At 39.3% G+C, this 23,044-nt stretch overlaps 1 protein-coding gene across 13 annotated transcripts in view; it reads left to right on the top strand.

Annotated features, from left to right (window-relative positions):
* Osbpl8 (oxysterol binding protein like 8) overlaps window positions 1-23,044 on the top strand; it is a 135,303-nt gene that overhangs the window by 53,696 nt on the left and 58,563 nt on the right. For 7 of the 13 annotated variants that reach the window (XM_075954721.1, XM_075954719.1, XM_075954718.1 and 4 more), the window contains 2 exons: window positions 3,595-3,631; window positions 10,064-10,201. In XM_075954721.1, the coding sequence (XP_075810836.1) occupies window positions 3,595-3,631; window positions 10,064-10,201 (175 nt within the window). The remainder of the gene's footprint in view (window positions 1-3,594; window positions 3,632-10,063; window positions 10,202-23,044) is intronic. The other 6 variants (XM_075954724.1, XM_075954725.1, XM_075954726.1 and 3 more) reach the window with 3 other exon arrangements.

Genomic DNA, 23,044 nt, shown 5'->3' with positions numbered 1-23,044 from the left:
CTTGATTGCTTCGCTCTTGCCTCCCACTCGGTCTGTTCGGAAATCCCGCTGCTGTCCTTTCAAACTGTGTTCAGCCCTGAATAACCTTTGGTCACCTGCACTGCTGCTACTGTGTTATCCCCAGACTGTTTGAGTAAACTCCATTTACACTCTTGTTTTTAGAGTGTTTGCAAAAGAGCAAGTTGGAATAATGCTGCTAACATATAATCAGACCTTGTCAGTTCCTTTCTTGAAACCATTTATTGCTCCCCTAATCCCATTCAGGATACAACCAAAGACTGAATGAGGCTGTGCAAAGACTTGGTAGTCTGGCATCATTTCAGCTCTTTGACTTCAATGTTAGTTCTCTTTTCCTGATGCAGTCTAGCTTCTGAGTCACCCTGACTCCCAGGCCATTGGCACTGGCTCACACCCCAGTCCTCTGCATTTACATTTTGTTCCCTGTAGCATTTTTTCTGACAGTTCTCCGTATCCTGTTTGAACACTTTAGTAGGGTGTTCTTAGGCTGCCTGTCTGAAGCCCAGAGCTGTTTTCCCATGATGCTCAGTATGCCCCTATTCTATGCTTATCTTCTCCTTTTATTTTTAAACTATATAATGTTTATTATGGTCTTTTACCTTTTCTCCACTAAAACTTAATACTACTCTGACAGAATTCTGATATTGGTGGTGTGTGGGTCAAACCCAGGGCCCAGAACGAGGCACACACTGTACCACTGAGGTACAGAGCCCAGCCCAGGACAGGATTTTTGTCTGTCTCATTTACTGCTAGTATCCTTTGGTGCTAAAATGTTACGCCTATAGCTGTTACTATAACTATTTACTGGATGTATTGGCAGTATTATTTCAGGTCATCATTCACTGTGTCAAACTGAACAAGTTATGATTAAATCCAATGAACGGGATAAGGCACAAATGGCACATGCATGCTGAAAGGTGTAATGTTGGTATTTTAATGCAGTTTTGGGAACAATACCTAAAGTTACTGTCTATGCTGAAAGTTAGTTTTTGAACGTGAACAGGTAAAGCATAGAAACTGCACAAAACTCAGCCCAGGCTGTGAGCCAACAGGATTGGAGAACATAAAACAAAGCTGTGCAGCAAAAATAAGTGTGTTAACCCTTTACTCTCCTAAAACCTTCAAATACAGAGGTTTGTAATTGTTTTTTTTTTTTTTTTTTGGTATAGGTACATGTGCACACACATTCCTGCTCTCCTGCTTTTTGTGTGGTTAAAACTACAGTTTTTCTTTGTCAATTTACTGATTAAACTAGGAAAATAATAATAATAAAGTCTAAGGAATTAAAAAGGCAAAAGTATTTGTGATAATCCTAAATGGCACCCACTGGTCCTTATTCCCTGCTGAACAATCTCCTTCTCTCCTCGAGTAGACAAACTACTGTATTTGATTTTCTTTGTTTTAGTTTTAGTTTTTTCTTGAGGTTTGTTTTAAGACAAGTAAATGTAAGTTTTCTCTAAATTTATCATTGCAACAAGGTTTTTAGACATAGGTGTCTCTGAAGCGTGTTTAAAACTGGCTAGAGTTGTCTCTGTTGGCTTCCTGCCTTCTTGCAGTTTTCCACCGTTATTTATTTACAATTTATTGTCTCATAAGTGATCCTAGAGTCAAGTATTAAATGAGTATTTATTTCAAACTTTGTGACTCAGGAATCCAGGAGCAGCTGGTTACAGTGAAGATTAGGAGGGAATTGTACCGTTAACTCCATTGATTGGCTGGAGAGGAGAGAGCCTCTTCAACCTGACCTAGTGCTTCACCTCAGTGCTTGCCTGTGGGCCTCTCTGCAAGGCCGCCTTCTGGAGGGCCACCTGAGACTGGCCTGGGAGAGTCCTGTAAGCACGACCTGATCTCAGAAGAGGCCGCTGTCCTTTTGCAGTTCTCCCTTTATGAGTAGTGAGCTAGTGCGTGCTTTACAGACCGGGCGCTGAGGCGGGAAGATCAAGGGCTTCAGAATAGCCTGGGCACTGTGTTCAAACCAAGCCTACACCTCCTCCTGCCCCAAAGCAAAAGCAACAAAAGGAAATAGAGTAGTTCTGCACACTCTGGGAGAGAAGGGAGTCTTCACCAGGGAATAAGGACCACTGGGCGCCATTTTAGATTGTCTTCACAGATACTTTTGCTTTTCTAACTTTTAAGATTTTTTTTATTTAAATTATGTGTTTATGTGTGAACCTTTTCTGTGGGTGTGTGCATGTGTGAGTACGGTGCCTGCAGAGGCCAGGAGTGAATTCTCTGGAGCCAGAGTCACAGGCAGTTGTGAGCTTGGTCCTCTGGAAGAGCAGCCGAGTCATCTCTCCAGCCCTGCCTTACAAGGACTTTAATCTCCTCCTTCAAGCTGTTTGTAATAAGGACCCAAGCACAATGAGTCCATTGTCAGCCAAGCTGTATTCTTTGAAACTGAAATCCATTCGTAGAAGAATATGCATGGATTAACATCTGAAGAAAAATAGACACAGAACATGATATTCAGAATTGCTCAACAGCTGTCACTTTAGGAAAGTGGCAGGTAGGAGTTCTCCAAGGAGATGACAGACGCCTGAAGCAAGCAGGTCACCTTGTGTGGTCACAGCCAGCTACAGTTCCTTCACTGTGTCTGGAACAATGTAGTCAATCAGTGGGAAGTTTTTAGTCTGGTTTGGGAAATTGAAGATAGCTGAGAGCTGTGTGCCCAATAAGGGAGTCCAGAGTTTCTAGGTAGAGATCTGCAGGTTTTTTTTTTTTCCCCTGTTGATGTTAATTTTAACTTCTTCATTAAAGAACTGTATCTTCTGCTTGGTATGGCGGAACACTGGAGGTTGCAGGAGCAGCACTGTGGGATTGAGGCCAGCCTCGAGTCCTCAGGGAGGCTGGGGTAGGGCCGGGGGGTATGGAATGTCTGAACTTCCTAAAGCACTAGTGGCTCCAGGTATGCTTGTCTTTAGCGAGTCCTAAGAAAATCATGGCTTGACTTAAAACTCAACCTTGGGCGATTTATCTGACAATAATTTCCTCTTTTCTTTATCTTTTTGCCATTTGGTTAAACAATGATCTATTTGTTATTGTCTTTGTAGAAGCCATTTGCCCCGAGGTCACCATACAATAAGCGTGAAGTAAGGTTCTCCTCTCTGTGTAAGACTAAGTCTCTGTAGAGAGCTCTGGTGGCATGCATAGCGCATGCTCAGTAGAGGGTGGATGGTAGGTAGTTTAAAGCTTCAGATGGAAAAGAAGGAATGCTCAGTGCTCTTAGGTTTCTGAAGAAGCTTTACGGCTCCTAATCCCTACCTTGAATTGGAATCTAAAGGAACTTTCGGCTTGAATCATCGCAAAGCAACGCACTTTGGTGATTCCGTTTTCCCTTCCTACCCTCACTTCCCAAGTGAAAACAAACATTTGGTATTGTGTCCGCCAAGGTTCTTTTGGTATAGAGAAGAAAATGTCTTATAAATTATGATGATTGACACTAATGTGCATGCGCTGCCTACTCACACACTAACGCTGTTCCTCTTGTCCTTTTGTCTCACTGCTGCTTCCGTCGGTGTTTGCTTCTTCCTGGTTTGGATTGTGTGTGTTTGCTGCTCAATTCCTCTGCATTAAAAGCTTCTTGGTGATAGCAAAGATGTCCTTGGGCCATCAAGTAAGTAGCTAAAGTTGGGTTGCCATGCTTTGGGGACATGATAATGTTTTGGTCTTACTTGTAAACAACCGATACTTTCCCAGTTTTGATCGGAGAAATGCTCAGTGCCCACTGTTCATCTGTCACAGTCTCCATGTGAGAGCCTCCACAGAGCCAGACAGAGGTCACGCTGTCTAGAGCCGAGAGAGCACGTGCTGCTCTTCCCGAGGACGAGCACCTGTAACTGCTCAGAGTTATCTGTGGGTCCCACTCCTCTCGGGTCTAATGATCCTTTCACAGGGTCACCTAAGCCCATCAGAAAACACAGAGATTTACAGTATGATTCATAACAGTAGCAAAATTACAGTTATGAAGTAGCAATGAAATAATTTTATGCTTGGGAGTCACCACAACATGAAGAACTGTGTTAAAGGGCTGTGGCTTTAGGAAGGTGAGAACCACTGCTCTAGAGGATGGACGATTTATTGTTTAGGACTTTCTTCTCACTAAACTCTTGCTCAGTCATCACATGAAGAGATCATAGAAGGACTTCACTGCCGCCCCAAACCAAGAAATAGTGTTTTAGTTTGTAGAATTTTAATATAATTTGACTGTGATGTTTTTGTTTGCTTTTTAAAATATGTTTTATCTTGCAAGTCTAGAAGATTAGCCATTAAAACGTAATTATGTCCAGTTTACTGGAACAAATTTTGCTGGTTTTGTTTTTGTTTTCTGAATAGGGTTGCACATTGTGGTAGCTTTTGAATAAGCACAAAAAATAAATCATGGCCCTTCGGGGTTGTTCAGTCCATCTAAACAGTGACAGGATTGTCGCTACATTAAAGAAATCTTAGCAACACTGAACTGAAAAGAACTTCTTAGATAGCTAATAAAATATTAATTTTATAAATGAAAAGTCTACAGCTAAAGGCTTAATCTCCAGGAAGCTACAGTTGCTGTCACGCACTGTTGACTGCTGCTGAACTACAAAGCGAGAGAAAGGCATTGCTGCTTGAGTTAAGGTCTAGCAAAATTGTTAAAGTGTTATTCCATCAAAAACTGGACAGAGGATTTGATTTTACTGAATAACAACATAGGAAACTGATTTAGAAGTTTTAGTATTTGTTTCTAGTAGTCAACTCTTTGATGGAGGAAGGTCATTGGTTAAAAAATAAAGAAACTGCTTGGCCCTGATAGGTTAGAAAATAGGTGGGTGGAGTAAACAGAATGCTGGGAGGAAGAGGAAGTGAGCTCAGACACCATGCCACCGCTCTGCAGGGCAGACGCCATGAAGCAAGCCGCCAGGTCAGACATGCTGAATCTTTCCCGGTAAGTGCACCTAGTGGTGCTACACAGATTATTAGAAATGGGCTAAATTAATACGTGAGAATTAGCCTAGAAGAGGCTAGATATAATGGGCCAGGCAGTGTTTAAAAGAATACAGTTTGTGTGTTGTTATTTCGGGGCATAAGCTAGACAGGCGGCCTGGAGCCGGGCTGTGGGAAGAGGCCCTCAGCTCCTACTACAACTCTTCGTTGCAAGCCATCTCTGTCCTTTGGGGTTCAAAGAAAGGGACCGAACAAGATAATGGCAGAAGTTCTTCATAGTGAGATTTTTGTCACTGCTGTCATTCTAGAGAGAGGGCAGTTGGTGGCATGAGTACGATTACATACATTATGTCATAATGAAACCCATTATTTTCCACAAGTAGTATATTTTAGTAAAAACTAGACCATATATAATCTTTGGTCTGTGTTAGTTGCTTTTCTCCTCAAATACTGGCTAGAATATATTTTTAACTTTTTAATAAGATGATAATTTAAAGTAATGGACTAACTTTTAAAATTGCCACAGGTCTTACTGTTTAAAATATATTGCACATTAAATAGCAATATTATCAGGTAGTGGAGAATTTTAAAGTAGAGCATAAATCCTTTTTACCCAGTTTTTTATTTTGCCAAGAATATTTTTAAATCCTAAAAAGCCTCTATGGATTACTGTATCCTATCACTACCATAATCTCCAAAGAGAAAGACTCGTAAACGTTTAGGTTGACATACAGGTTTCTTAGGCACCTTATCTTGGCTTCCATGTAACCTACGGACAAACCTCAGAACTTGGAAAATTCTTGAAGTGTTTAAATTAAATTCAGGAACTAAGGAAAGTGATAGATTCACACCTTGTACAGTAACCATAATATTAATTATTCCGCTGTGATTTCTGTTAAGTAACAGGAGCTGCAAAGTAGGCTACTTGCACTATAAGTGGAACCACCAGAGGGCACTGTAATGTCGCCGTTGGCCGGGGAATCACTTGACAGAAACTACACTTGCAATGGCAAATAGCTTTTGAGTTACTTAGCAAACGTTGATCAGTTGCGTCAGTGTTACACACAGAAACAAAGTCATTATGCTTCATATGCTTCTGTACTCTTCTGCTGTGCACTTTCTATAGGACATTGAATGATTTGTGTTATGAGAGCTTCCTTTGTTTGTAAATGGTTAATGCTTGTAAATGAGTTGAGACAGAACAGAGAGGAAGATGGGCTTTCTGTCTTGCTGCGAAACACTCTGAAAGAAGAGATTGCTTGAGATCTGGGCATGACGGCACAAGTTTGTAATTCCAGCATCTAACGGTTTCCTGTAAGATGTAAGGAGGCAGGCAGACTGGAATGTGTGAGTTCTGTACAGTTTGGGTTCTGTGTTGAAATCGTGTCTCCAAAAATCACATGACCATTGAGTTGGGAAGAGGTGAACTGAACTGTTCCCTATGAGTAGAGTTATTTAAGACACACACCTGTGTGTTAGATACTAAAGCATGCTTTAATCTACTCCTTTTCTCTAACTTGTGGCCTTTCCCATGCATGACGGCTATTTTGTTTATCTTATTTTTATTTTTCACTTAAAAAGTATTGTTTTTTCAAATTTAAAAAATTTTAATTGCATATGTATCTCTAAGATTTTTAATCTAACATTAATTGTGTGTGTGTGTGCATGCATGCGTGTGTGTGTTAACATTCGTGTGGTCAGTGTGCTTTTGGAGGTCAGAGGACAACTTGTGGGAGTCAGTTCTCTTGTTTCACTATGTGAGTCCTGGACTTGGGTCATCAGGTTTGGCGGCAAGTGCCTTTACCACCGAGTTGTCTCTCCGGTCCCTGTATTCCTAAGTTTTGCTTGTTTTTCTTTTTTATTTCTTACTTGTTTCTTTTCTGATATGAGAGATTAATTCCAGGCCACCTCTTTTATGCTAGCCAGGTGCCCTCCTTATTTTTAAAGCACTGTATCATGTTGAGAACTTGATTTTGTAGTTGTATTTCTCTGGTTCTTCTGTGCTGTTTGATCCAGATATAGATGCCATATATCAGTCTAGCTTGTGCTTGTTCCTCAGGTTATCAGCCCATCTTACTGTGTCTTACTGTGTAGACTGCCTTTGCCCTCCATGTATGGGATTAACGATACACACCACACACCTGGACAACTCATTTAAATATTTTATTTTAGAATTATTATTGTTGCTTTATTTTATGAGTATGTGTGCTTTGCCTGCATGCGTGTCTGTATACCTGGTGCCAGCAGAGGTTCAGATGAGGGTGTTGGTACCCCAAGAACTGGAACTACAGATGGTTGTGAGTTGTCATGTGTGTGTATGGGGATTCTAACCCAGGTTGTCTGCAGAGCAATGAGTGCTCTTATCTGCTGAGCTGTTTCTCCAGTGCTCCTCACCCCACTCCATTTTATTTGGAACTGGCGAGCACTTAAGTTTTTTGAACGTTTTTCTTTTTTTTCTGAACAGTGTTGTTTGAAAATTCTTACTCATGTCTCTTAGAATACACGGGAGTTTTTCTAGGTATTATAAGAATAAGATCGTATTGCATTCATCATGTGCTAGTCCCAAGTTATTCCCCAAATGCCAGTATCATCTTATACTCCAGCAGTGCCCAAGATCTTGATGATCCTATCTTCCTTATTTGGTATTATCAGGTTTGTTAATTTTTTGGTTCTGGCGACTATAAAATATCCTACTGTGAAACTGATTTCCGTCTCCCTGATTATTAAGCAGAGGTAATATTTTCATGTGCTTACTGACATTTTCATTTTCTGCGAAATGCTGTTCAGTTCTCCCTTCTATTTTTCTGTGATGCTGTTGGTCTTTTCTAATTGATATATAGGAGCTATAGATTGAAAACACTTTAGACACAACCTTTGTTAGCTTTATGGCTATCAATATATTCTCCTGCTCAGTGTTTTTTCAGTTTCGTTATGGGATTATCTAATGACTGAATTCCTAATTTTAATGTTGTAGTGCTAGTATTTATTAATTCCTTTTTAATTAGTGTTATTATATCTTTGTATAGGGATTACTACCTGCCCCAAATCTATATAAATACTCTGTTTTAAAAGTTTTCAAGTTTTGTATTTTCATTTGTTTCCTTAATTTTCATGGGAAATTGCTCGTGTGTGCTGCAATGAAGGAATGGACTCTGTTTGTCTGGTATGCCTGATCAGGTGTCCTAATGCCTTGTCTTTCCTCTGTTATGTTTGTGGACTACACATATGAAGGGATCATGTTGTATAAATGACTTAGTTTTTGTGCATTCCTACTATTAATTACAAATCTGTTTATTTTTTAATCAACAAAACAAACCAGATTTAGTAGCTCGAGGAACCAAAATATATACTTTATGATGGTGAAGCTTCATAACAATAAGAAAGCTAGTTTGATTGGCTTTTAAGTAAAATTTTATCACATACCTTTAGTGTAACAGGAAAAGCAGTATCTTCAAATGTGTCAGGAAGCAAATCAGGATTAAACATGGGGAAATGAAGCAGACAAAAATCTTGTGTCATGAAATTTAAGTTCTAGTGGAGGAGAAGAGAGGCAATAGTTAAATATTTCAGATGGTGAATACAGGCTACCATGGAAATCATGGTGACAGACAATAGCTTGAGATGGGCGGACACTAACACATAGAGATCCATGAATTGTGCTTTATTAAAACCAAGAACCTGTTTATCAGCAAGCACCATGAAGAAACCAAAAGACTTTTCCAAACAGATAACATTTGAATACAGAGAGCAAGCAAGAGGAAACTATAAATAAAAATCTGGGCCAGAGTATTCCTGATAGAAGGAATGAGAAACAGGCCCTAAGGTCTAGAGAAATGGCTCAGCAGTTAAGGGAGCTTTTCTTCCAGAGGTCCTGAGATCTGTTCCTAATATCCACATTGTTGGCTCACAACCACCTGTAACCCTAGCTCTAGAGCAGCAGTTCTCAGCCTGTGGGTCATGACCTCTTTGGTCGTCTAAAGACCCTGTCACGTAGTCGCATATCAGATATTTACATTATGATTCATAACAGAAAAATTGCAGTTATGAAGTAGCAACCAAATAAAGTTCTGATTGAGGTCAGCACAACATGAGGAACTGTATTAAAGGTTCACAGCATTAGGAAGGTTGAGAACCACTGCTGTAGAGGGATCTGACACCCGATTCTGGCCTCCATAGGCATCCACATACACTTGTGGCATACATTCACATAGATACAACACACATTAAAAAATAAATTTTAAAAAGAAATAAAACAGGCTCAGAAAATTGCAAGATAGCATTTTTAAGGAAAACTGAGGTGGCCCTTATTTCAGGAACCAAAAGGAGGTTGAAAAGATACCAAGGTGCTGACCCTTTGGCTCTTGAGACAATGGATTTATTGTAAGGGGAGCGCCTCCCCCACCCCTCTTTTCTTTTTACTAGGGATGAAACCCAGGACCCTTCCCAGGCTAGCATCATTGCTATATCCGAGCTGTGGAGACTAACTGAAACAGTCTCACTAAGTTGCTAAGGCAGACCTTGAACTTTAACACTCTATAGCAAGGGTAGAACTTGCAACAAGTGCTCCTAACTGCTGAGCCATCTCTCTCTAGCCCATATCAGGGGGCCTTTTGAAGATAGACTTTGAAAACTAGGACGAATGTGAGTCTTGCCTATTATGTGCTGATCTTACTATTTGCCATCAAAAATTAGAAACCAGAGTAGAAATTCAGTTGAATGTACAGTTTGGTTTCCACCAGCCACTGATTTGTAATTAATACTGCTGTACATCTTCCCTTATACTTTTGACCATTTGTGTCTCTTCTCTGAGATGACTTGTCTTTCCCTGTTATATTTTGACAGATGATGAAAAGTTAATGTTACCCTGTGAAAGATACACAGTAAACCATAGGGGCCCTACCAGTTGATATATACAATGTCTATAATCTGTTTATTTAACTGAGACTTACGTGTCTATTCCTCTTGGATTTATAGTATCTGAACATAAAAACAAAATGATTATGCAAGCTTACTAAAGTTGTAAGATTAATATAATCATAGAGGAATTTTAGTTTTATTCAAATTATTAGTTATGCTACAAAACCCATGGCTTTAATGGTAATTACTTTTCTTTTCTTTTCTTGAGCTGTTGTAGCAAACAGTGAGGAACCTCAGCATTTGACCCCAGGAAAGATGAGTCAGCGCCAAGGGAAAGAGGCATACCCAACACCAACTAAAGATCCGCACCAGCTCTCTCTCAGTCCCGCAAGTCCTCACAGCCAGGGTAAGAAGCCTCAGGCTTGAGTTCTTGTTCGTCAGCAGAAGCCTGACATTCGTTGTCCACACTGCATTTCCATCTGGATTTGTGCAGATTCACTGCTGTTGTTTATTTTGCTTGGATCTTTGCAACAGACTTAGTACACCTTCCTTTCTACTTATTCGACTCCGCTTAGATTCAACAACACATTTTGTTAGTTGTCTCATTCTTGTAAACCAGGAATTCTTTTACTTTTTGGTCTTAAGGCCTCCTTACATCCATAAAACATTGAAAATTTCCAAGAGGTTCTATTTATATGAATTGCAATTGTTGATATTTACCATAATAACAATTAACCCTATGGAATTAGAAAATGTTTTTTATTAATTGAATTAAAACAATAAACACATGTTCATATTGATGAACTTGTGTTTAACATCACTTCATGTACTTTTGTGTTGGGAATTTATAAAATTCTCATTACAAGCTATTTTGAGTACATGATCATGGTCACCCACAGTTGTGCTGGGTCATAGAACACTTGGTCACCCCTGTTGATTGATCATGGTCACCCACAGTTGTTGTGCTGGGTCATAGAACACTTGTCACCCCTGTTGATTGATCATGGTCACCCACAGTTGTTGTGCTGGGTCATGGCACAGGAGTACACACTTAGGGTCCTCACAGTCAGGGTACAGAGAAGAGCAGTGTGAGTTCAAGGCCGGGCAGGCTACCCAGTGATAACCTGTCTGCAGAGACAGGGAAGTAATTTTAGGCGCTGGAAGCTGGTGAGCGTTAGCCATTCTTTCTCTACCTACCCTCTTTCCTCTCCATTTCCAGTAGTCTATAACCACTATTTTACACTCACTTCTGTTAGTCCAGTTCCTTTAGCTGCTACCTTATTGATTCTTTTAGCTCCCATACCTCTGGTTACTTGAGTTTTGTGTCTGCTTACTTTATCTAATGTAGTTATCTTCCCGTTCTCTTCATGTCGTTACTAGGATTTAGTTTTCCATGAACATTGCACACATATATAACATTTTGTTTATTCAGGAGCCTGTAGGTTGATTCTATATCATGGTTATTGTGACTTTAGGAAATATTGAATTGCAAAATTGCTTGAATACTGATTTCCTTCATTTGAGTGTTTGGAAATGCTGGATCATGAAATTTTTTTTTATTAAAAATGATGCCCCTTCCTTACTACTTGGTATTTTTACAAGTCTTTTTAATATCTAGCTTAATAAAAAGGGACCCCTGTGTTTTGATTTCTGCTTCTGTATAATCAATGTGTTTTAATATGATAAATTTAAGTATAGGAATAAAATCTGGACATACAGATTTGTTATATGCACATAACAAATCAGGCATTGTTCTGTTTTTAGTTCAGCAAAACTTGATGAACGGTACTCTTAAACATTGGCTGCCAAATGGAATTGGAAAATGCATTTATGAACTTTGTGCATTCTTCTAAATTAAAGCTGGTTTGTTTTGAATTTTGTATTAAAATGCTACACGGTAGTGACTTATACATTTTCCATTTTATCATACAGAATATCAAAATCTATGTGTATAAAAGGTTCAACAGTAATAGTTTTTTTTCAGTGTTTTGAATTTCATCAAGAAAACATTCTTTTCCATGAGTACATGGCAGCAGCGAGTTTGGTGACTGATAGTGTAATACTATGAAACTGACTTTGGCCTTGCTGACCCTGTAAAAGGGTGTCAGAGACTCCCTCAAGCCCATGGATTGCACTTCCTACTTTATGCCGGGTTCTGGTACTCAGCTAGAGTTTGGTTGCATATTCTGTTTCCCCGTGGCACTCCATAGCTGCAGTGGAAGAGCTATTGCTTTTAAGACTTAACTTGAATTTATTGTTCCACTTTTTATTTTGCTTGGTTTCGGTTATCTGTTCATAATTATGGTTTGAAATTGTCAAATGGGAAATTCCAGAAATGAGAAACTCCTCAGTTTTAAGTTGCACTTAATTCTGAGTCTTGTGATGAAATCTTGTCCAAGATCCTGCTCTGTCCTTCTAGGAATGTGAATCATCCCGTCGTTCAGGGTGTTCTGCTGGATGCAGCAGCCATGCCATGGCCAGAGGGGAACGTCTCTATAGGTTCTACTACAGCATATTGCTATAATTATTGTTTTTGTTATTGTTAATCCCTTATGGCACTCACTTATAAACTAAACGTTATTAGGTGTGTCCGTATATAGTATGACTTAGTATTGTTGGGACTGGAGAGATGGCTCAGAGGTTAGGAGCACTGGCTGCTCTTCCTGAGGTTCTGAGTTCAGTTCCTAGCAACCACATGGTGGTTCACAACCATCTTTAATGAGATCTGGTGCCTTTTTCTGGCAGGCAGGCATACTTACAGGCACAACACTGTATACATAATAAACAAATCATAAAAAATAGTACAAATATAAAAAATAAAAAAATTGCAAGAATCATCTGTGGTCTTGGAATGTAGTATCCATGGATAAGGGGAAAGGGAGCTATTATTTAGCTACTTTTTAAAATTACATTTAGACCTCTATCTATCATAACTACACTACTGTCAGATTTTAGTGTGACTTTATGAATTCCTTTTTGAGATCAGGCTTGTTCAGCCCCTCTTTCCCTAGAGTCCCGTGTAATTCAGGCAGGCTTCCAACTGTGTGATTTGGAGGACAGCCTTGAATTCATGATCCTTCCGCTTTCTCCTTGTGAGTGCCAGGATTACATGTGGGTACCATCATGCCCAGTTTATGTCGTATTTAAGATTGAACCCAGCACCTTCAGCATGCTAGGTTAGACTTCTACCACTGAGCTACATCCCAGCCCCAGGTCTTTAGGAGGCTTGTTGAAATCAAAACTATTTGGTAATTATGATATTACATCTTCAGTGCTGAAGAGTGATCTTGTTTGTTTTGTCTCATGTGCCTTTGACTCCTGAACAGTGTTGACTCTTTGATTCCTTCGTCGATTATTTAATTTGTTTCTTTGCCTTTGTAATTCTTGTAAATTTGGAGAAGTGTCAAGATTTGATTACATTAATTTTGACCATTTTTGAAAAGTAGTGTTTTATAGGGAGGTGTATTACAGCATGTTCCATCACACATGAAGATTCTCATAATTTCTGGTTGTCCTACTAGTGGGGACCTGAGATTGATGTGGATGAAGTGTCACGTTATCTGTTGAATAAAACAGAAATGCTGTACTTGGCGCTCCACAGACATCCTGTTCTCCATCAGCCTTTTACCTAACAGTACCTACATGTGTCTCTCTCTAATCTTCTAAGGCTGGTTTTATTATTTGTGTGTGTGGCTGTGTGTGGATATGTGCATGTGAGTGGGGGACCTGCAGATTGTCTGGATGCCCTGGAGCTGGAGCTGCAGGCGATTAGGAACTGTCTGGTGTGGGTGTTGGTAACTAAAGTCAGCTCCTCTGAAATCGTAGCAGGTGCTCTTAACCACTTATAAATCTTTTTGCCAAAAGGTTGTTGTCTTAGTTATGGTTACTGTTGCTTTGATAAAATGCCATGATCAAAACCAGCTTGGAGAAGAATGGGTTTATTTTGCGCACAGCTGTATATAACAGTTCATCTTCAAAGGTAGTGAGGGCAGGAACTCATGCAGGACAGGAACCTGGAGGAGGCAGGAACTGATGCAGAGGCCATGAATGGGAGCTGCTTACTGGCTTGCTCCTCATGGCTGGCTCAGTCTGCTTTCTTAAAAAGTCCAGGACCACCAGTCCAATGATGGCACCACCCATAATGGGCTGGGTCCTCCCCTGTCAATCACTAACTAGGAAAATGCCTTATAGCTGAACCTAATGGAAGCATTTTTCTCAAAGGCTTCCTCCCTCCTCTCTGATGATTCTAGCTTGTATCAAGTTGACATAAACCTAGCCAGTATAACTGACCCCTTGTCAACTTGACACACAAACACATCACTTTTCAATTAGAACCTTTCCTTTCTCAATTATCCTAAAGATGGAATGTTAATATCATAATATAAGACATAATAACTGTAAAAGTTCCACAGAACTTAGGAATTCAAACACATTAAACATCCAGTCTCTTTAGAAATCCAGAATCATTTTTAAAAGTTCAAAGCCTTTCAACTTTGGGCTCCTGTAAAAAAAAAATTAAGTTAGGTACTTTCTTCAAGAGGGAAGAACCAGGGCACAGTCATGATTTAAACGAAGCAAAACCAAACTCCCAACAGTGTGAATAACTGAATGTCTAGTTGTCTAGGATTCACTCAAGATCTGCTGGGTTCCTCCAAGGGGCTTTAATTGATGAATAAATCAGTTAATAAGGTGAATAACTGATTGTCCAATTGTCTAGATCTGCTGGGTTCCTCCAAGGGGCTTTGACACTGCGCCTATGTGCATATACATCTCCCTACACACTATAAAAAAATCAAAATAATAGTTATAACACATCATATTTTTCTGAGTTTTAAAATAAGATCATATCTATAAAAACTTACAGCAGAATCTGGTGGATAATAACTCCCGATAGTTGATATGATTATTACAGTAACTTGTCATAGCTATTTTGACTAAAATAATTCTACTTGGGATGAACGTAAACATTTCGGACTATACTACACTTCAGCATGTTTGAGTGGCTTATTTAGAATTTCTCTTTAGTGTGGGGCTGGCAGGCTCAGTGCCTCAGTGGGTAATGTACTTGCTGAGCCAATTTGACTCCCTGACTTTGAGCCTCAAGATTCATATAATGGTACAAGAGAACTGATTCCATAAATTTATTTTCTTACCTTTGCATGCATTCTGTCCCCCAATGCATCATGTACTCACACACAATAACAATGAACAAATAAAAGAATTTCTCCTAGTGTGGACCAAGCCCATGCCTAATATTATTTTTTTAACTTAAAATAACTGTAAACTGGGCCATGGTGGTACATGCCTGTAATCGTGGCTCTTGGGCGTCAGAGGGAGGAGGATGCAGGGTTCAAAGCCTTGAACTGTCTGAGAACCTGTCTGAAAAAATAGCCCTATAAAAACAAGGAAATACGACATTAAGTCTGTGATGAGGTGATCTGCTCTAGAGATAAATGCATCTTCAAACCCTGTTTGCCCGTAATATGTCAGATACTCACTTCCAGGAATTCCACTTGTGAGTGGGAAGAATTAGTTATAAAAGTACAGTGATGAATGCTTATGACAAATGTCTCCTAGTGCTTTCAATATGCTAGCTCTTAGAATTCTTATAGGAGCACGGTATATAAATCATTTCCTCCTTTTACAAATGAGGAACTTGGTCAGTTGGGAAGAACGGTTTTCCTTGACCAACTTCACACAGTGTATAAAACAGCTTTAATCTGGGAAAGAATTTTAGTCTGGATTTTACTGGCACTTGCTAGCTTAAGGTTTGGTCAGTTTAGTTGATATATGTTTTAAGACTTAAATTTTCTGAACTTTAATAATTGTTGTTGTCTTTTGGTAGCAATCCTGTTATATGTGCACAATGCTTTGTAGAGAGATGGTTGTTTCATTTCTTTTGGGTAGTACCTAAGAGTCTAATTACTGCCTAGTGATGTATAGTCTGCTTCCAGCGGTGATAATTTGGTTTAGACTTTTAAGCTCTTTTTTTATTAATATAATGGAGAAATTGAGCATTATTATATATTCATGTTATTTGAATAGCTAAAACAAAGCTGTAGTTACAGACTCCACACTGTTCTGAGAGTAGTTCATCACCCTCATACTCCTGCCAGCCGCCTGGTAGCAGAACTGTTCTCCATGCTTAGTCTTTCTCATTTTGGTTATTCTGCTGGCTGTGTAGTAGAACTAATTGCATGTGGGGTTTTGTTGTTTGTTTGGCTTTGTATTTCCTTACTGACTCACTTGAAGCATTCTTTCTTACGCCTACTGTGTACCTCTTATAAAATATCAGTTCTTATTTGGCCCACTTAAAAATTTGGATTCTCACATTATTAGAATTTTAAGAGCTATTAAATATATTTGTGCCATCTTTTGGTGACTCTGTATTATATTTTCTTCCCGTCTTGGCATGCCTTATCGGTATGGTAATGGTCCCCTTGACAAAGCAGATGTTTTTAATTTTAATGAGGACAGATTTATAATTTCCTCCAAGTTTTTTTTCATATTAAAGAGATCTTTCTCTTTTACAAGTTTTACATTGTCAGGATATATTCATTCTCTCCCACACCCTTCCTCCTCACCCCCTTCATGCATTTTTGAGACAGGATCTCATATAATTCAGGCTAGCATCAAAACCTTATACCCTTGATTCTTCATCCTTTACTTCCCAAGTTCTGGGAGGTGTGTCACCATTCCTGGCTTCATCTCTCTCTTGGAACCTTTATTTTTAATATCACTGCCTTAGGTCAGATCTCTAATGTTATATAACTGTATGGCCTACTACTGTTCTATTCTTAAGCCCTTGCCTTCTAGTATATCAGGTTCATCTTTCTTTAGAAAACAAACAAAAAATTGTCAATATTAGGTGAGGCTATGGTGAAACAGAGGCTCCTACAGATGTGTACATATGGCCAAAGAATACGTGGGACCTATACGTATGTCTCCAAGAAAATAACATGAATAAAAATAGAAAATTATAATCCTTCAACCCTGTAATTGAAAGTTGGTTAGATGACTTGCATTTGTATCAGTCCCATCAGTGAAAAGACAACGGCTTTCTGTTACTAAGAGCTGTGGCGTGCATTGGGCTGTGTCTGTGGATCACCTGGGAGCTGTGCTTAGCCAGAGTCTACTCAACTCAGTATCTCTGGGGTGAAGTATAGTAACACATGTTTATAAAGATCTCCAAGTCTGTCTGGTACAGCATCGTTTGACTCAGCAAATGGAAAACAATAACTGAGCATACTAAGAACATAAGTTGCAACTTCTTTATCTGCTATTCAAGGCTTTTAATTATGTCCAATTTTATTCTCCCAATTTTGTCTGATATTTCTCTCCTTAAACCCTGCTAGAAGGTTTTCACTGTTCTTTAGTTGGACTGTGCTTTTTCTTGGTTTCCCATGGTAAAATCTTCTCCCTTGTAATTGCTGATCCTTTCTACCACACAATTTGCTTCTTTATCCATTCCTGTGTTCATTGAGACAGGATCTCATGTAGGCCCGGGTGGCCCCACACTGTGGAAGGCCTTGAACACCTACAAAGGACCCTCCCAAGTGCAGAGATGCCTTTGCACACTACCCTTTCTGGCTTTGTCAGACCGTATCGCATCATCCTGCTGTCTTCATTTTCAATCCCTATCAGTACGTTTGAGATTTTATAACTTGCTCCTTTATATGGTTATTTCAGTAGAGTTTAGCTTCAAATTCAACAAGAAGATTTATAAAGGGTGTTAAATCCCTTCAGTTACATGCTTAATAAGTAGTCACATTTAAATAAATTCATTTAGTTTCATTGTTCTGTTTTTCTAGCTGTGTCTCTTTCATGTATATTATATCAACTTAAAGGAGAGGTCATAATTGCTTAAAAACAATTGGTTTCCGAAGCACAGTTTCTTCCCATCTTCTGGGCTCTTCCTATTTTCCTTTGGACTAGCAGGAGAGATGGACTCTTCGCTCACCCCACATTTGTCAGGGTAGTCTTTGCTGTCTGTCTAAGCAGTGCCTTAGTTTCTTCCAAAAATTGCATATTTTCCACATTTTTCTTATCTGCTTATCTTACTATTAAAATTTTTGTAAAATTTATGTATATAGATGTTTTCTTTGGGTGTGTATGTCCATGCACTATGTGCATGCCTGGTATTGTGGAGGCCAGAAGATGACATCAGATCCCCTGGAACTGGAGTTACAGACAGTTGTGAGCCACCAGATAGATCTAGGGATTGAACTCGGGTCCTCTAGAAGAGCAACCAGTGCTTTTAACTACAGAGCTATCTCTTCAGCACACACACACACACACACACACACACACACACACACACACACACACACACACACACACACTTTAAAATCAGCTTTCTTCCTGGGAGTTTAAGAACTATTAGAGTCTCAGAAAGGGTAGGGTTTGTTTCATTATGACCTGTTTGTTTGTCGGAAAGGCAGAGGTGTTGACTAACTAAGCTTGTTTTCTCCCTTTGTCTGTTTTTATAGAACAGGAATACCAGAGAGGATGGGACTCACTCATAGCTCATCTCTTGGGGAAGCTCATTCCCTCTGGATCATGTTTAAGATTTGTTATCGAGCTTTACAAAGTACTGGGCTTGGCAGCTAAGGTTTTGTGGGTTGTTATTTTTAAGCTAGCATGTAATAGATTGCTCTGTGTGAGAACAGGCTGTCTCAGGCTGTCAACTCCAGCCTACTTCATTCTGACTTTTGTTTGCTGTTGTTTTGTTTTTGAGGCACAGATTCCCCATACACCTCAGCCTAACTTGAATTTACAATTCTCCTGCCTCACCTTCCTGAGAGTGCTAGGATTACAGGTGCATACCCATTATACCTGGCTCGGACTCATTCTTAAAGTTTTGAATTATTTTATAGCAAAAGTCTTTGTTCAGTGGTTATCCTTGTTTCATTAAAGTTAGTTTAGACCACCTGAGTATTGTATTTCTGTTGTGCCATAGTAATTTTCTTAAACCTAAAGTCAGTTCTCTCTGTGTTCTGCCAGCATTAAAAATGACAGGAGCCCACATCAAGGGCTAACAGAAAACATCAGCACAAGACAGGATTTCTCTGAAGCAGCTTTCAACTGTAAAGGGTTGTATCGTATTCCCCAGGTGACCGTGTTAGGTGTTGCTGGTATAATCTTAGATGACAAACACAAGAGAACCTTCATTAAAGTTCACAGATAAAGACACCTAGAAGCACTTTCTTCCATGAATCGAAGCAATTCTTCTTTTCTTGGTAAGACATTTGAACATCTGAACCTATCTTGGACCATAAACACACAAATATATTCTTGAATAGTATAGCTCAGGAAAATTGTGTTGTCTAAAAAGGTCTCTGATTTTCTCCTTCCCCCACCTTTATTCTCCCCACCCCCAATCCCAGCGCTTGTGCTGGCTGCCAGCCATAAGTAGTTGGGTTAAAAACAGTATGAATTACAGGCTCTGCCGCCGTCCGACTGTCTGAGTCCAGTGCACTCGCTGATGCTCTGAAGTGAGATTAGTCTCTGATTTGTCGTTCCTTGTGTTCAGGAAGTCGTTTCATAGCATCATGAAAGTCAATATCATGTTTGGCAAATTAAGAAAATAAGAATAGAGTATTTCTAAAATCCTCTTGTAAAATGTTACAGAATCTATGTTTAACACTGCTTTTACAAGGGAAACTAAAATAATGAACATATTGACTGACAATTAAAATGACTAATCCAGCTTTGTATTAAGCATCTTTGCTGAAACGAGGGCTGGAGGGGGTCTGGCGTACCATTGCCAGGCCTTCTGAGTTGTTTTTGTATCAAACTAGGAAGATGAATATATGAATAATAAGGAATATTTTTCTTGAAAAAATGCTTGAGGTATTTTTAACTTAAGGTATTGAAGGATGATCAGATACTACCTATACAAGCTAGTTCTTGCTATTGGAATTTAATTTTCTTTGTTAGGAAAATCTGGGAGAGTATACTCTCCTTTACACACACACACACTCTTTATCAAGTCATAACAGGGTTTCAGTTCAGTTGGCTTCTGTCATTTTCACTTTCTTCTTTGAGAAATATAGAGCCCATTTTCTGTATATTTTAATAAGTGTATAATAAAATTATTGTCATAATATACCAGTGAATGGCTCAGTGAGTAAAAATTTCTTCGACCAAGCCTGGCAGTCTGAGTTGTCAGACTGTCCCAGGGTCCCTGAATGGTGTAGAAGGAAAGGACCAGTTCTTGCCACGTGTTCTCTGACTTCCGCAAGTATGCCATGGGTGATTGTGCTTCCCTACTTGCACATCCATGGTTGTGCATGCGTGCACACACACAAATAAATGTGGTTTAAATTCTGGTCACCATAGTGCCTTCTATTTGTGTTTTCTGTGCATTAGGCAACATTTAACAGTGTTTGTTAGAAGGAAATTAATATCTTTTTAAAAATATTTATTTATTTATTATGTATACAATATTCTATCTGTGTGTATGACTGCAGGCCAGAAGAGGGCACCAGATCCCATTACAGATGGTTGTGAGCCACCATGTGGTTGCTGGGAATTGAACTCAGGACCTTTGGAAGAGCAGGCAATGCTCTTAACCTCTGAGCCATCTCTCCAGCCCCCGGAAATTAATATCTTTATGTACTATGAACTATTCCATGTAAAGTGTAAAATATACTTGACTTTTACAAAATAATAAAATCAGTATTTATTTACACAGAAGTGCAGATTGAGATGGGATCACTGTAGTGCGTAGACGTCCTCAGCTCTACCCTCTAATCCCCATTTGCTGTCACACCTGCTCATCAGATGCCCACAGTCCTCACCTTGTATTTATAGTAATGGTATTGTCATGTGTGCATACCTAAGACATTTAGGCTGGTTGGTGGTGGTGCACACCTTAATCCCAGCACTAGGGAGGGAGGCTGAGGCAGGTGGATCTCTATGAGTTCAAGGCCAGTCTGGTCTACAGAGTGAGTTTCAGGACAGCCAGGGATACATATTAAAACCCTGTCTTAAGGGAAAAATATTTACTTGGAAGCACTAAGTAGTGTCCAAAGAAAATATTTAGATAAATTTAATAGTTTATTCAAGAAAGAATAACTCATATTTCAGGCAGCACTAGGTATCATAAAAAGAGATTCAGAGTTCTTTGCAATGTGGGCAGTGAATAGATAGAATGAAGAAGTGGGGTACAGAATAGCTTTTTTTCTTCTGTGAGCATGGCCTGATCAGTTGGTTGGCCTGTGACTTGTGAAAGAAAGCTCAGTAGCTTTAGTGTCTTGGCTGAGATCTGGCTTTCTGTTGCATATTAGACCAAATTAAGTTTGCATTCACTTGTAAGCAAGTTGTTTTATAGTTCATTCTGTAGGAACTCAGTTTGAATACTTTCTGCCTATTTAACAAGTTTGATGTGGGATTCCCCTCTGTATGCTGTGAATATATTTTATTACCATTGGTTAATAAAGAAGTTGCTTTGGGCCTGCACAAACAGAATAGAGGTAGGTAGGGGAAACTAAACTGAATGGTGGGAGAAAGAAGACGGAGTCAGGGAGATGCCATGTAGCCCTGCCAGAGACAGATGCCAGGACAGAACTTTACCTGGTAAGCCACAGCTACGTGACGATGCAGATTAATGGAGATGGGTTAGTTTAGGATATAAGAGAAAACTAGAAATATGCTTAAGCTATTGACCAAACAGTATTGCAAATAATATGGTTTCTGTGTGATTATTTCAGGAGTCTGGGCAGCCGGGAAATGAAAAAGCAGCCTCTCCCAACAGAAGTTTACTTGCTCAGAAGGGGCAATATTACCAGAGAAGAATAAGCCTATATACTCTGTGGGTTATAGCTTGTCTTTGAATTCTTTGAGAATTTAATAAGAGTCTTGTTATGGTTTGAACATACATGAATCCAGAGGTTCATGTCTTTCAGGCATGATCCCCAGATATTGGTGCTATTGAGAGGTAATTGGATCCTGAGGGCTCTCAGTTCATCAATGGATTAAACCATGATAATTCCCTAGTTCTGAACAGACCAGTAGAAGGTATGTCTTGTCTGTAGGCTTTCCTCTAGTCTGCCTTGGCTTCCTGACTTCTGCGAAGTGAGCAGGTTTTGCAACATGCTTCTGCCGTCATGATGTTCTGTCTCACTACATGCCTTAGCAACGGGGCAAGCCAAAACAAACATGGACTAAAACCCTCCTTTCCTTTCGAATTGCTTCTGTTGGTTATTTTGCTATGGTCATAGAGGTTCTCGGAGAAAAGATTGGGAAGAATCATTATTAGTGAGTCTTGAAAAACATGGGGTTCAGCATTGCTTGCAATTTGGTTCTGGACAATCAGCAGAAGTATTTTGTACCATGTAGCTCACAATATCCTATCAAGAATAAATGAAAAGTAGGACACTTGGTTGTGCTAGAAGTACTCTCAGCTAATTCAAATGTGGATGTGGGAAAAGAGACAGTTCTAGTGTACTCTAGGACAAGCTTAAGGTCAGAGAAGAACTTGGGCAAAGCTGATCCAAGCACTTCTCTTTGAGAAAGATAATGCCCTGGCAAGGGACTTTTTGGTGAAAGTAGCTCTTTTATATTTGGTGATCTCTTATATGCCACACACTGTTTGTTTATTGTTACTTGATGTATAGTATATATGCTGGCACAGTCTTTCAAACCTGCTCTCCTGGGACAGAAGTAAGTTCTAGAGAAAATTATTTGCATGAGTATTTTCTCAATTCTCTTGACAAAAAAAGGCAATAGTATGTGTTTGGAGATGTTACGGAGACTTGGGAGATAGTGGACTCATCCCGAACCGTGGATACTGTGCAGTACACTGCATTCTACTGTAGAACCAGAACTGACAAGAGGTGCACTAGAGAAATCTTTAAAAAGCAAAGAAAATGAAACCATGCGTGAAAAGTTGTATTTTGAGTTCTATCATGTCTTAAAAATATCTTTAGTATATTCTAGTTCATAATGGCGTGTTGGGTTTCTAAATGAGGCATCATTCTCCTTGAGATAGTGAAGGCATTGCTTGTATGTCGGGCTTGTATGTTTCTAGCATTATTAATGAATATTTAAAAATATTAATCAGCCCATCTGACACATGATCCAGCGTAATTTGCTACTGTGAATTTTGTACAAAAGAACTATTTGATATAAATACTGGCATGTGACTTGGCTTTCGTGCCTCTGCACGGCCATGACTGTTCGTTACTCTCAAGTTCAGCTGTCAAATGTGTGTTGTAGATGTATTCCCATACTTGTTTATATTCTT

Source organism: Microtus pennsylvanicus, chromosome 20 (assembly GCF_037038515.1).
Source record: "Microtus pennsylvanicus isolate mMicPen1 chromosome 20, mMicPen1.hap1, whole genome shotgun sequence".
Lineage (NCBI taxonomy): Eukaryota > Metazoa > Chordata > Mammalia > Rodentia > Cricetidae > Microtus > Microtus pennsylvanicus.
This window is presented reverse-complemented; position numbering and strand designations above follow the sequence as displayed.